This window comes from Myotis myotis, unplaced genomic scaffold (genome assembly GCF_014108235.1).
Source record: "Myotis myotis isolate mMyoMyo1 unplaced genomic scaffold, mMyoMyo1.p scaffold_m19_p_5, whole genome shotgun sequence".
Lineage (NCBI taxonomy): Eukaryota > Metazoa > Chordata > Mammalia > Chiroptera > Vespertilionidae > Myotis > Myotis myotis.
Window position 1 is genome coordinate 66,303,656 of NW_023416357.1, and position 15,620 is coordinate 66,319,275.

Genomic DNA, 15,620 nt, shown 5'->3' on the forward strand with positions numbered 1-15,620 from the left:
CGGGAGCTAGGGGTCCCTTGCCTGGGCCTAAAGCGAAGCCCATGATGGCGGCGCCCCCCGCTGCCACTGCAGGTCCCCGCTGCCCGGGCCGGATGCCTAGGCCAGAGGCGTTAGGCCTGGGCAGGGGCGGAGCCTGCAACCGCGGGGAGCTGGGGGTCCCCTGCCCAGGCCTGACACCTCTGCCGGAGGCCTCAGGCCTGGTCAAGGGGCCGATCCGGTGATTGGTGATCGGAGGGTGATGAGGGTCAACTCCTCTGGCTGAGGCATCAGGCCTGGGTGGGGGGTGGAGCCGGGGATTGGGGGGATATGATGGTCCCCTTGCCCAGGCCTGAAGCCTGGGTCAGAGGCGTCAGGCTTGGGCGGGGGGTAGAGCAAGCGATCAGAGGAAGATGGGGGTCCCCTGCCCAGGCATGATTCCTGGGCCAGAGGCCTCAGGCCTGGGCGGGGGCCAGAGCCAGTGATCGGGGGGAGATGGGGGTCCCCTGTCCAAGCCTGACACCTCTGGCGGAGGCGTCAGGTCTGGGCAAGGGGCCGATCAGGCGATCGGAGGGTGATGGGGGTCAACGCCTGAGGGCTCCCAGTATGTGAGAGGGGGCAGGCTGGGCTGAGGGACACTCCCCCCCCCCACACCCAGTGCACAAATTTCGTGCACGGGGCCCCTAGTTTATTAATATTTATCAAAGTTTTGAGCCTTAATTCAGAGTTACAAAATTCATGAATTTCTATGATTACAGTACTTTTACAAATGGATGTATAATGATTTTATTAATGTAGTCATTTAAAATATAGCACCTATTGTGTTAAGCAAGATAATGGTTACTTTTTTCACAAGAAAAAAATAACACAAAGAAATTAACTACGGTAATACGCTATTTGCTGTAGTAAAAGACAAAATGTCATCAGATCAAAAACAAAACACTTCTTATGCCAACTTCTCTCAAATATGGCTGCATCATTCACAACAGAATAGCTTATGCATTTTTTTCTTTCTAAGTGACATGAATCAGCCTCAGTATGGTCTGGATCTGCACTGTCCAAGAGGGGTAGGCACTAGCCAGCCACACGTAGCTACGTACATTAATGAAAATTAATAATAATTCAACGCTTAGCTTCTCAGCCACATGAGCCACATTTCAAATAGTGGACAGCCACAGATATAAAACATTTCTAGCATCAAAAGAAGCTCTATTGGGCTGTGCTGATGTCCTCGGGCTTGCCTGCTTACTTCACTTCCGATAGAACGGATCGCTCTCCATCTGAACACTGGGACCGGCGGTACTGGCGGTAACTTCGCGGCGAATGAGAATGTCTGATTCGGATCGGGTCACCTTGAGTCCTGAACAAGCAATCCAAAACACGTGGAAACAAACACACAAGTCAGAATAGGATAATTCCTTAATAATGACTGTGAGAGCTTAAAAACAAAAAACAAAAAACCTTCTGGGTTTGAAAATCCTAAGTGGCTTAAATGTCACAAGTTAACAATAGAAAACTGCTCCCTCAACTATACATGAAAATGAAACTCTTTATAGTATTTGTATGTATGTATGTATGTGTATATTATTTTTAACCACTAAATTCTAATGAAATTATTCCCTACAGTTGAATTCTCTCCAGTAGCGTGGAAGAAAAAAATCTGCAATGCAGACAAAATGGCATTCCTACCAGAAAAAGTTGGCCATTGTCTAGCTACTTAACTGGTCTGTTGTTAAAAATTCAAACTTTGGCCCAAAGATGATGGGGTTGAGGGATGGAGGTGGAAGGGGGTGTACCAACCTGCAATTTGACTGGAGTGGGAAGGATGCATGAGTTACAGAAGGGAAATAAAGCAGTGAAGTAGGCTACTTTCTCTGAACCATTATAGCAGGGCAGAGAACTGAGTAAATAGGTCATCTGCTGGGCATCCTACACCGCGTGCCGATTAGGGAACCCCTGTGCTTTCACGAGGCACAGCCAACCTGCTAGTTGTGCGATAGGGATTGGACTGGCCTTAAATGAGAGGGCTTTGTGGTCCACATCGTTCTCCTGGTGTTAAATGATGAATAAAAAGAAACTTTGTGACCAATCCATGAATACCTCAATAAATGAATTTATATTTTAAAACTAACATCAGCCATCAAAAGTCCCTTTGTACCTACCACACACACATAGTCAGTTAACAGGGGGTAATAGTGATTGTACAGAAGGGGAATGATTAGCTTTATTACACCCTTTCTTCCTCTTTCCCTATGGTTCTTCTTAATTTTAGTTAAAGTGTAAAGACAAATTTAAGCACTGCACGGAGAGTAAGAATGGATTACTCACTTCGAAGTATGAATGAAACTTGTGTGAAAAGACTTTCAAAGACATACTCACTCTACTTTAGTGTATGGAATCTCTTTTAATTGTTCTTCTGATAACCCAGACGGATCCACAAGTTCCTTCCTAGACGGCAGAGGGCAAGAAAATTAAAGTTCTGACGCTGGTATAAATACTAAAACCTTTCACAACTGTCCCAAAACACAGTATTAGCAAACCTAATCCTATCTAATAAAAGGGTAACATGCAAACTAACCATCACTCTGTCACAAAGATGGCGGTGCCCATAGCCACAAGATGGTGGCACCCAGACCCCTCAGCCCCACCAGAGTCCCCCATTCCTGGGGGGGGCGGCCACTGAGAGCAGGCAGCGTGAGTGGCCAGGCCCTGCAGAGAGCAGAGAATCATGGGGAGTGGGCCTAAGCCGTCAGGGCTCCTGGATTGGAGAGGGCTCCCCTGAGGGCTCCCAGATTGGAGAGGGTGCAGGTTGGGGCTGAGGGACACCCCCCCCCCCCATGCACAAATTTTGTGCACCAGGCCTCTAGTGGAAATATAAGGCAGGAACAAAGATTTAAAAACTACAATGTACTCAAGGAAAAATGGGAGGCAAACCTTTTCTATACTCTTCTACTATCTTCTAATTTATCTATATCCAATGTGCCTGGCTCTCCAGCCACTCTTAATTTCCCTACAAAATTCTGCCTCCCTCCCCTGTAGTAGGAGTCTTTTTTTTCTTCCGAATCTGTTTTCCTTGGTATTTATTTGGTCTGTCTGAGACCCAGTTACAGGCCAGGCTAAGGGGCCTCAGGAGAAGAGATGTCAGGGCTGCCAGTGCAGTAAGGCACCACCACTGTGAATTCCATGTTCCACATAATGACGGTAATGAAGACTGTCTGACAGGCTTCAGCCCTAGGCTGTCTCTTAGTGTCGGCAGTCTTTCTTGTCCTTGCCTTAAAACTACATGGGCTTTAATACAAGGAGGGGGAAAAACCGGTACTCACTGAATATGCTTCCATAACTCTTCTTTTGCTTGGATATCAGGGCTTCTCCTATAAATTGAGAAAACACCGCTCATCTCTGCAAACGTGCTTCATCTAACAATCCCACAGCTAACTTTAGCAGAGCTACAACATTCATAGTTTTCAGACTGGGAAGTTTTATTTGCCAGCTGAGACCAAAAGGAAAGACTGGGCAGGGAGAGCTAATGAAAGTCACCAGAATAATGTATCTGCCAGCACCACTGAAGAAAAATCACACTGAAACCAGCCATAACCAGGGCTTCATTTGATGACAGAGCTTGGAACTGCAAGGGCGAATGCACACAGCCTCTGGTGGTGATGTTACAATGAAGAAGAATTTGAGGCTTCTGTTTCTGTTCCTGTTCCCTCTAGGTATTTCCTTCTTTCTTCCTTTTTAAATCCTCACCGAGGATTGATTCCAGAGAAAGAGGAAGAGAGGGAGGGAGGGAGACTTGGGAGGCTGGCAGGGAGGGAGGGAAACATCAATGTGAGAGAAAAAACATCCATTGGTCGCCTCCCACATGTGCCCCGACTGGGAAGTGAATCAGCCACCCAGGTACATGCCTTGACAGGGAATCCAACCTAAGATCGTTTGGTGCACAGAATGACACTCCAACCAACTGAGCCACACTGGCCAGGGCCCCTCTAGCTATTTCTAAGTAAATGCAAAAGGAGAACTCCTGATTGTCAATATGAAAGAATCCCAAGATGATCTGTGATAACCCACTAAAAACAGCAACCACAAGAGGAAAGGAAACGGTGGGACTGCCCAGACTGGCAGACTGTGTGCCGCTGACTCATCTTTCAGGTTCTGTCAGCTGTCTCCCTCCACATGCCTTTCCCCATCCCTATGGATAGACCCACAAATCTTCTGCAAGAACGACTTGAGCAGAAAGTAGTTACACCACTACCTTTAACTTCCCAGAATGCGAAATTCAAAGTCAGCATTCAGTGTTCACACTCCCATAACAGCAAGGAATACTACAAATCTATTATCCCTGCAACTGTTGCCACGGAATGTCTCTTTCCTAGTGAGAAAATGATAAGCTTTCATCAGTCCTTTCAAGAGAACTGAGATCTAATAATAGGCCCAAAGAAAAAACCCCAAACCCTAATAATTAAAAGGCCTGGAGTTAAGCAAAGCCACTGATACACACTGCCCTGTGGAATTTTATACTCATAATTTGTATCAGCATTTTAGAGCTCCATATCACTTTCAACATATAATATTTTCATGGCTTTCATTTTTCTCAGTTAATAAGGGCACCACAAGGCATTCTGGTAGGGCTTTCTGGGCCCCCAGAATACAATAAGCTATTTTCTAGCAATTGAATTGACTAAGCCTTTTTTACCTTTGTAGAAAAAAATAATAATTATCTGTCTGTAAAGACCTTTCAGTCAACTCAAAAGGAGTCAAAACATGGAAGATTAGGGGGGAGGGGATGAAGCCCTGGTCTCAGACATTACAACATGATATTGTTGATAGATTTTGTTATAAGAATAAAATTATATGCTTAAAAACATCTAAAGAAATGCTTCCTTGGCAGGATTTCCTGTATGGAACCCACCTTTCCTACATGTGGCTGGCCCGATTCACTAGACAATGTGTTAACCCATAAAAGATGCTGCAGGGAGGGGTAAATGTTAAAAAGCACTAACAGTGGGTATTTCTGAGTGTTGGAATTACAGGAACTTTATTTTCTTATTTATATTCATCTTCTCTGATTTTGTTTTTTAGTCAAGAGAATTTCTTACCTTAATTATCAGAAAAGAAAAAAATGTAAGGTATTTTCATGTTAAAAAAAAAAACAAAACTGCTATTGCTGCAATTCCACAGGAAATGCCTTTCATTCCCATCTCTGAAGAATGAGCAGAGCCCTAGTTGTTTTGGCTCAGTGGATAGAGCGTCAGCCTGCAGACTGAAGGGTCCCAGGTTCGATTCCGGTCAAGGGCACATGCCTGGGTTGCAGGCTTGATCCCCAGTGGGGGACATGCAGGAGGCAGCCAATCAATGATTTTCTCTCTCATCATTGATGTTTCTATCTCTCTTTCCCTCTCCCTCTCTGAAATCAATAAAGATATATTAAAAATAAATAAATAAATAAATAATAAAAAAGGTCAGAAGTCAGAGCCATTTTTTTAAAAAAAAGAATGAACAAAAATGTTACTAGTATCTTAACCTGAAGGAGAATTCAGTCTTTCTAGCCATAAACAATTGGTCATAAATGATTCAGGAATTTAGTCTATATGTTTAAGTTCTATAACACAATAATAGTCATATATTTAACTAAACTGAGTTCTGAAATGCCCAGCAGTTTCAAGGCAGGGAAAAGTTCCAAAGGTAAAAGAAAACAAAACAAAAAACCCTCTAGCCGAGGCCGGTTTGGCTCAGTGGATAGGGCGTCGGCCTGCGGACTGAAAGGTCCCAGGTTCGATTCCGGTCAAGGGCATGTGCCTGGGTTGCGGGCATATCCCCAGTAGGAGATGTGCAGGAGGCAGCTGATCGATGTTTCTCTCTCATCGATGTGTCTAACTCTCTATCTCTCTCCCTTCCTCTCTGCAAAAAATAAATAAAATATATTTAAAAAAAACCCTCTAATTTCCTCCAATTTCTAGACCACCTGTGATTTAACAAATGTAAACATATGCTAATGAGGAATGCATAATTTTTATGCTTACATCTGCACACATTAATCAACAATTTAGGATGAATTCATGATTAGCAGCTCAACAGCTTTTTGTGCATTTATAAAGTTGGGAAATGTTAAGTCATTTTTCTTCATTAAAAGGCCCTTGATTATGCAGATGTTTTACTTGAACTCTGAAAATACAGTAAGTTCCTGAGGAAATAGAACCCTGAGGATATAGCATATATAAAAATGCACATGCAGTCCCACATTAGTTAAATTTTCTTCTAAAGCATCCTTCATCCACACTTCAGAGCAATAGCCTAACTTAAATTAATACTCATTTTTCAGAAAAATTAGTTGGATGAGACATCATTGAGAAACATTTTCCTTCTTCTAAACCCTAAAATAATAACAATGCTTCATAATTCTACAAAAGACTTAAACCATTGCCTATATAGCCTTCTTCTACATTCCCCAGACAATGAATTATATTATCTTGAAAATATTATAACGTATAATAATCTATATTTTGTGTACTATAGTGCACTAAAAATAATAAATATGACAGCATTTGACTTTTTATTTTTGTGATCTTACTACTGACCACTGCTCCAAAAGGAAGCTTAGAGTAGCAAACATGTTACTAAGAAAACTAAGTTCACAAATCATCTTTATTTAAAGAATTTAAAACACTTAATAAATATCTCAGTAATTCCTCATCATATCCCTGAATGGCCAGCGTAGATATGAGCAGGAGATGTCTTTATCCCCCCTCCTTTCCTCTCCCCTGCTCAGAACTAAAAACGATTGGGAAAGCCTCGCAACCAAACACCCCAGCTACGGAAGAGTGCTCAGGAGCCTCCACACGAAACCTTCATCTAAGGCACCAGGCTTCTGTTTTGTGTTTAACTGGGACCATCACTTCACCCTGACAACCTCATCTTCCACATTATCCACATTTTTCCATGAAAAACAGTGAGGCATTATTGCCACCAGAGGGAGCATGAGCCGTCTCGCACGCACTAGTTGAACCTAGAACTACTGTTTTAGCTTGAATGTCTCTTCCAAATATCCCAATAAGAGAGGTTCACCCATGTTGAAAAGGAGTTTCATCCAAGTTTCCTAATGATAAGTAAACATGAATGCCACATCAATGCAGCTGAAAAATGTACTAGATGGAACTATGCTTCTCAATGTTTTACTAGATAAGATCCAACCATATTTCAGTGTAAATAGTTTTAGGAGAGAATGGTTTTGTATTTTATACAGCTGTATGTCTCTGGTATTTAATAATGAATACAACCTTCTTGCTTTGCATTGGGGATTAAAAGAAACAGAATGAATAAGTCACGTTTGAGTGATGTATCATAACATTCTAAACTCTCAGTGAATTCCTCCATACAGGCAATTTATAGACACCGCAGTAGGAATATAAGGAGAAAATAGTCCTCTTCTTACCCATGGGGGATATATCTCACGATCCCCAATGGATACCTAAAACTGTGGATAGTACGGAGCCCTATACATACTGTTTTTCCTGGACATACATATGTATGATAGTTTAATTTATAAATCAGGCACAGTAAGATATTAACAATAACTAATAAAAACAGAACAATTATAAAAATATAATAAAAGTTATGTGAATGTGGCCTCTCCTTCTCTCTCTCTCAAAAAATGTATTCTCCTCACCTTTTCACTTAAAGGAAGCACTTTAGGACTCTCTCTTTGGCATATCCAAATTGCCAGCATCACAACTCTTGTACTTTGGGGCCATTATTAAGTAAAATAAGAATTACCTTGAAAACAAGCACTGTGACACCATGACAGTCAAACTGATACCAAGACTCTAAGTGACTAACAGGAGGGGAGTGTGCACAGCGTGGAGATTCACGTCCCTGGCAGGACAGAGTGGGACTGGTGGAGATTTCATCATGCTGCTCAGAACAGCATACAATTTAAAAGCTTTGAATTGTTTATTTCTGGAATTATTTTTGGACCGCAGTTGACCATGGGTAGCAAACTACAGAAAGCAAAACCATAGGTAGGGGGCCTACTGTTTGGGAGTAATTGAGAGAGTAGTTTACTGTATATCTAAATGCCAAATATAAATATATCTGAAAAACAATTTTAATTACTTTCTTCAAACATTGCTCTACCCATATTTACACTTTTTTAAAATATATATTTTTTATTGATTTCAGAGAGGAAAGGAGAGGGAGGGAAAGATAGAAACAGCAAATGATGAGAAAGAATCACTGATCAGCTGCCTCCTGCATGCCCCACACTGGGGATCGAGCCCACAACTCAGGCATGTGTCCTGACCCAAAATTGAACTGTGACCTCCTGGTTCATAGGTCAATGCTCAACCACTGAGCCGCACCGGCTGGGCTGTTTCCACTTTTTTAAAAAGCTGCAGTGGTTCCTAAATTCTCATGGAACAAAATTTTAACTTTTATGTGACTTGGCCCCACCCTACTCTCCTCACTTCCCTCCTCTGCTCAAGGGGAAGAAATCAAATACCTTCTATGTTTCTAGAGATTAAACAAGACCTGGAGAACTTACTAATTACAGTAACTGCACTGTGAGTATAGATGATGTCATCGGTACTTGACATATGTGATCTCACTAAATGTTCAGCAAAATCCCTCTCTGTACCTGTGTTATATAGAGGACACTGGAAGTTTGCGGAGGTTAGGTAGTAAGCTAACATTGGGAAGCAGAGGTCTGACAACAACAGCCAGCAGACATTTTCTTAATTGTCAACAAACCTCAGGTTTTTAATATCATAGCTCAAATAAAAGACACAGCCCAGTTTGCCCTAAAAGAAACACATCATCTTGTAGAGTTATAAAACTTTTATCTAGTTGCCTGCTTGAAATTTCTATTTAATTCTTGGTTTCTTAAACCTAATGAAACAAAAATCTTGACACTCTCTCCCCACACAGTGAGAATGGCCTATCTCACTCCATTCCCAGTAAAACAGCATGGCTACCCACTTCATTCATCAGCCCCAAAGCTAAAGTGCATCCATGATGCCTCTCATACTATGACTCTGTCAGCTCTACTTCCAAAATGCATGTTCATCCACTTCATTTCCACCTACTGAGCTAACATCACCTCTCATACGTAGACCACTTCAAACTTTTCTAATTACTCTTCCCGCTTCCTTTCTTTTCCAACCTGCGTTTTACCAAGCAGCCAGAGCAGCATGAATGAATCATTCTTCAAATAGATTATTTTCCCAGCACTTAAATATATACTTATTTTTAAATGCACTTTGGCCATATCAGCTATGTAATCAATCAAGTTCAGTTACAAAGTCATCCCAACATTTGCTAAGTCCTTTTATTATTTGCTTTAAAACTAAATTCCAGAATGGTACACATCCAACTCTTAAAGGAGTTCTTCTAATAATTCACACTGTCTGAGAAAATCCCCCCTCTGATCTGATATTTTTATTATGTAGATAAGATTAAAAGGAAAGTTTAAATAAGACTTTAAATTTAAGGTACCATTAGATTCTTTTCTGATTTCAGTTGCTCTGATAGAAGTAATACCCAATTTAAAGATAAGAGTTTTCCTAGCCAAAACCGGTTTGGCTCAGTGGATAGAGCGTCGGCCTGCGGACTGAAGGGTCCCAGGTTTGATTCTGGTCAAGGGCATGTACCTTGGTTGCAGGCACATCCCCCGTAGGAGGTGTGCAGGAGGCAGCTGATCAGTTTCTCTCTCACTGATGTTTCTAACTCTCTATCTCTCTCCCTTCCTCTCTGTAAAAAATCAATAAAATGTATTTAAAAAAAAAAAAAAGAGTTTTCCTGAACTTCAGGTCCCAAAGGAGTAACTGTTATCAAATGAGCCCCCCCATCCTCAAAAACTATAAAATAAAACAAAATGTACAAAGCAATTGTTTTTCAGACATTGGGCAACAGACAGCATAAGCCTGTTTCTACACTGAGTGGCCAGATTATTATGAACACTCCATCAGTACTTCATTGACACTTCCAAAAATACTGAATATTGAAAACTTCCTAAGCAAATACTCTCAAGGTTTTATTATTATTATTATTATTATTATTATTTGCATAACTAATTCACTTCATTGTACTGATGGGGTGATCATAACAATCTGGCCGGTCATAATAATCTGGCCACTCAGTGTATATACTAACAGATAATTGGTAAATAAAAAATTTAAATGTACAATTCAATACCATTAAAACTATTGGATATTTAGAATTAAATTTAACAAAATAAGTGCAATAACTGTATTGAAAACTATGAAACATTGCTGAGAGAAGTTAAAGACAAATAAATGGATGGTAAAACATTAATTTTCTCAAAACTAATCTATAGATTCAACATAATCCTAATCTACAATCTATTGTCTTTTTCTGGATGAAAACTAGTAAATTGATTCAAAATTTACATAGAACTGCAGGATCTAAAATAGCTAAAAGAACCTTGAAAACATGGACAAAGTTGGAGAATTTACACTACCTGATTCTAGTCTTATTGTAAAGCTACAGTAACCAAGACATGTAGTGGCTTAGAGATAGACAAAGAGATCAATGAAACAAAATTGGCCCATATATAAGCAATCAAGTTGATTTTCAACTAATGCCCTAAGGCATTTCAGTGAATGAGACTGAAATAACCAGATAAACACATTGGAAAAACTTCTAAATATCTACCTCTACCTCATACATACAGAAAATTTAATTCTAGATGAATCATATACCTAGATATAAGAACAAAATATATAAAGCTGCTAGAAAAAGATATGAAAATATATCTGTAACTGCAGTATAGGCAAATATTCCTTAAGATGCAAAATGCCTTAACTAGAAATTTAAAAAATGATAGTGTTCTTCATCAAAATTTAAAATTTATGCTTATCATAAAAAAGGGGTAAAATAAGGTGATGGGATTAAGTACATATTGTTAGTTGCAAAATAGGCATGAGGATGTAAGGTAAAGCATAGGAATACATTTAACAATATTGTAATGACTATGGTACCAGGTGGGCACTTGAATTATCTGAGCAAACCTGGTAACTTATATGAATATCTATCTGCTGTGCTGGACACCTGAAACTAATGCAAAATTGTGTTGAATGGGAAAATAAGTAAATAAATGAATGATCAGCTGAAACCTGAAAAAAAAATGAGTACAGTAAACAACAACAAAAAATCCCAAGGTTAAGAACATGAAAAAGCAAACCACAGCCAGGAGAAAGTACTCAAGACTAATACATATATCCACGATATATAAAAAAACTTAAAAATAAATAATTAAAAAAATCATACGCCATAATTAAAAATGGGCAAAAATTTATGGCCCTAGCCAGTTTTCTCAGTGGTTAGAGCGTCAGCGTGTGGACTGAAGGGTCCAAGTTCTATTCCGGTCAAGAGAATGTGCCTAGGTTGCAGGCTTTATCCCCAGTAGGGGGCATGCAGGAGGCAGCCAATCAATTATTCTCTTTCATTGATGCTTCTATCTCTCTCTCACTCTCCTTTCCTCTCTGAAATCAATAAAAATATTTTTTAAAAAATTATGAATAACCAACAAGCACAGGAAAATGTGGTTGACATCATTAGGCATCAGAAAAATGCTAATTAAAACTGCAATGTGATCCACTTCGAACCTACTAGACAAGCTACAATTAAGACAGAGCAAAACCAACTATTGGCAAATAGGTCAGAACTAGAACTCTCATACATTGCCAATGGGGGTATAAAATGATACAAACTTTCTGGAATTCAAATCTTATAAAATTAAATATGCAAATATACTCTAACCCAGAAATTCCACTCCCAGGTATTTATCCAAGGTAAAATAAAACACACTCCACAGATACACTTGTAAGGAATGTCTATAGCAGCTTTTAACACATTGTCCATAACAGCTTTTAACACAATAGCAAAAACTGGAAACAATCCAAATGTCTATCAAGAGGAGAATGGCTAAACAAATCGTGGTATATTCATATAAGGGACTAGTGCTTAGAAATTTTAAATAAGCACACAACATGCAAAAACACTGAGTGAAAAAGGGCAGATTTTAAAAGAGCATATATTGTATAATTACATTTATATGAAGTTCAATAAGAGAGAAACACTAGTCTATGGTGATAGAAATCAGAATAGTGGTCGCCTATGGAGCATGGGGACTGCTAGAAGGAACACGAGAGAACTTTTTAATTCTATATTTTGATTGATAAGATGGATTCACTATGGAAATATTTGTCAAAATTCATTGAATTGTACACTTAAGATGACAGCATTTCATTGTATGTAATTTTCACTTCAAATGACCCTCAGTTAAAAAAAAAAATGTGTATTCCTTACGCTGTTAAATAAATTTCAGGTCACTCCATTGAAATTATTAAATTACCAGGCCCATCTACAAATATTTGCCCAATAATACAATTGGATTAAAGTAACTATAATACTCAACAATAATGGATAGTTCTGCTTATCAATTGTATTTATAAATAGATTGTTCATTTATTTAGTATTGCTTCTAGTAATGGATTTTGACTTCTTAAAAATCTATCTATAGAATTTTTCCTAATTTTATTTTCCTATTTCCTTTATTACATGAGATTTACTATTTATATTTAATTGAATTTAGAGTTCTTTAGAAATGATTAGAAAACTAAATGTTGTTTTAAGATTTAATATAAAGTCACCAAACCTTGTGTATTATAAGTCCCTCACAGAAGAAGTTCCTGCACAGACAGGTAAAAAGCATGGTTACAAAAGGTTTACCCGGGACTATGCTGAGTCTTGCTCTGGGGTTTCTGTGCCTTTTGTTAGACTATCTTCAGTGAGGTCTTGATTCATCCACATCTAAACCTCTCTTTTTTAATGGAGTTGCAAAGAGATGGTATCCAGGACAAAGGTAGCTTTTTATTAACTTCTGCTTTAAATTGAACATTTTAATTAGGTTTCAGAACAAAAACATGGCATAATGAATAAATCTATAAGAGTGTACAGCAGGTCCTTGAATAACATCCTTTCCTTATAATGTTGATGAGGTGCTGTAGGAACTTAAGGCTTAATATTAATTAGCTTGTGATAAAACTGGTTTTTGCTGATAGCCACATTAATGATATTAAGTGAAGACCTACTATAGCACTGCTTAGTGTTCTTGCAAATTTCCTATTACAAAAGAAACAGACATCACTCCTTCTGAGGTACTACAGATAAAAAAAAATACATTCTGGGTAAAAAGCAAGCATCTAAGACTGAGAACCATCCCTTGGAGTCACGCAGGGTTCTGGGGTGTGCCCTGCAGAGTCCTCCCCAGCCTCTGTTAACCTGAGCTGGAACCCTTCTGCCTGGCTTCCTCAGAGCTCCCACCTACCTACACAGTCTGTGTCCAAATCCACTCCCCAACACCCTCCACCACCCCGAGATTCTAATCCCTCCTTCCTCTAGTAAGCAACACCACACACCTAACTACCTAGGGTCACAAAGGTAGGGGTGCTGGAGAGTCTACATCTGGACAATATACACATTCATAACAAATACATAAACTTCACCAGCTCAAAAGAAAATTAATGGGGAGGGGGGGGGGTCTGGCAATCTCATCGTAATGGGGTAATTGTGCTCACGCATGGCATTGCCTAGCAACAGAAGAAGCAGGCAAATTCCAACACTGGGGTGTAATGAATCACTCCCTGACTGCTGCTCACAAATGGTAATTTGATGGGAAGATATTCACATCTCGTTCAACCTGGAACAAGACTTTGGAGAATTCTGCAGACTCCAATTGAGAGAAGCAGCAGGTATTCCACCAACAGACGGGCTCTGGAACAAAAGAGACTGTTCTTGTTTATTCAGTTGAATATATGCTTTTGTTTAAAAACAAAACACAACTTTGTTGGCCTTGTCTTTTTATGATACTTTGGGTTGGCTTTGCTCCAACTTCTACAGCTTCAGATATAGTTAATGAATGTCACAAATATAGGGCGGTCAATATGAAAAATAAACAACGGGATCATCAAGGTTGAACTAAATCACTTCAGAAGGCTTGAAAGAGACAGCCCCCTTTGCCCTAGAAGCCACACGCTACTTCAAGCTCAGCGTTTTTAATCAAGGTATAGAAAGAGTCCACGTACGAGCGCGATCTGTGTCTGGATCGCCTGTTGTTGGGGTCCGCCTGGTTTTTTTCCTTTTGTCTCCTTAATACAGCTTCCCACTGAGGCGCCGAATCAACCATGTCGTTCTCCTGCCGTATTCTGAAAAGCAAGACCATTCATCTAAAGTTAATGTCCACACATGTGGTGCTTTGTTTTTTGGTTCATCCTAAACCAGCTTTTAAGTGATATTAAGAAATTATCGCCGATCCGGTTTGGCTCGGTGGATAGAGCGTCGGCCTGGGGACTGAAAGGTCCCGGGTTTGATTCCGGTCAAGGGCATGTACCTTGGTTGCGGGCACATCCCCGGTGGGGGGCGTGCAGGAGGCAGCTGATCGATCTCTCTCATCGATGTTTCTGACTCTCTATTCCTCTCCCTTCTTCTCTGTGAAAAATCAATAAAATATTTTAAAAAAAAAGAAATTATCAAGTTACTTAAAAGTGATTAAGAAAAATGAAGTTATTTAAGAAGCAATTTCATTATCATTAACTCAAAGCTAAGAATGTGTTGAATGGATTAACACATAAGTATATATGTATTTCTGTATAAATATTATAATATATAATATGTATGTACTTGTATTTATATTTATGCTTATGAATATAGCATAATATTTTTACATACACATGTATTAGTGATATTCAGACTTCTACCTTTGTCTTAACATTTTCTTAGAAAACGGTGTGTCAAACAAAAACATATTTAAGATTTTTTTAAATTTACTTTGCTACTACAGTTGACATTCAGTATTTATTAGTTTCAGGTGTACAGCAGAGTGGTTAGACATTTATATAACTTACGAAGTGATCCCCCCATAAGTCTAGTACCCATTTGACATATAACATATTCAAGTTTTGACTAAAGAGTGGCGTCTGCTATAGAGACAATCTTAAATCATGAGAGAAAATCATTTTTGAAAATGTGCTAACCAAAGCAGCAATAAATTGTATGTTAAAATGCTCTTCAAAAAAATCATACTAATTGTCAAAGTTTTCATGGTCAATAATTCCCAGATATAATTCTGATTGTTTAAGACAGAAAACTTGAAGTGTAACAAAGTTAAATGTGGTGGCATCGTGCATTAGCTGCTGGGCAGGCACAGAGCATTGGGGCTATGGCTGCTCACAGGCCCAAGAGGTGTGAACACTCAAGGTGGCCAGGGCAGGGGCCAAGCAGGATATGTAAATGAGGGACCAGGAAATCCAGAGCAAATCAGAAGCAGAGGTAATTGGGGAGCATAGGCACCCGCCATGCGAGATCACAGGACAATGATACCAGACTTTTTATTTTTAAAAAGATAATCCACAAATCTGAATGTTTAAAGTGAACTCTTCCGATTTTAAGTAATGGCAAGCAATTCTGTGTGTTAAGGTACCACCTGGACCTAACAAAACCCACCCATGGACCACACTGAAGAAGTTCTGGATGTTCACTGTATCGTCTTTTTGGTAACAAGGTGAGGTGTTGTAGGAGTGAAGTTAAGTGAGTGCATAATTAAAGCAAGTGCTTAATTAATGTGTAAATAC

The 15,620-nt window shown here is 39.4% G+C and overlaps 1 protein-coding gene across 11 annotated transcripts in view; it reads right to left on the reverse strand.

Moving 5' to 3' along the window:
* EPB41L4A (erythrocyte membrane protein band 4.1 like 4A) overlaps positions 1-15,620 on the reverse strand; it is a 214,602-nt gene that overhangs the window by 2,695 nt on the left and 196,287 nt on the right. For 6 of the 11 annotated variants that reach the window (XM_036310758.1, XM_036310757.1, XM_036310753.1 and 3 more), the window contains 4 exons: positions 14,076-14,195; positions 3,300-3,347; positions 2,356-2,424; positions 1,226-1,336 (listed from right to left, as the gene is read on the reverse strand). In XM_036310758.1, the coding sequence (XP_036166651.1) occupies positions 1,226-1,336; positions 2,356-2,424; positions 3,300-3,347; positions 14,076-14,195 (348 nt within the window). The other 5 variants (XM_036310761.1, XR_004967774.1, XM_036310756.1 and 2 more) reach the window with 5 other exon arrangements.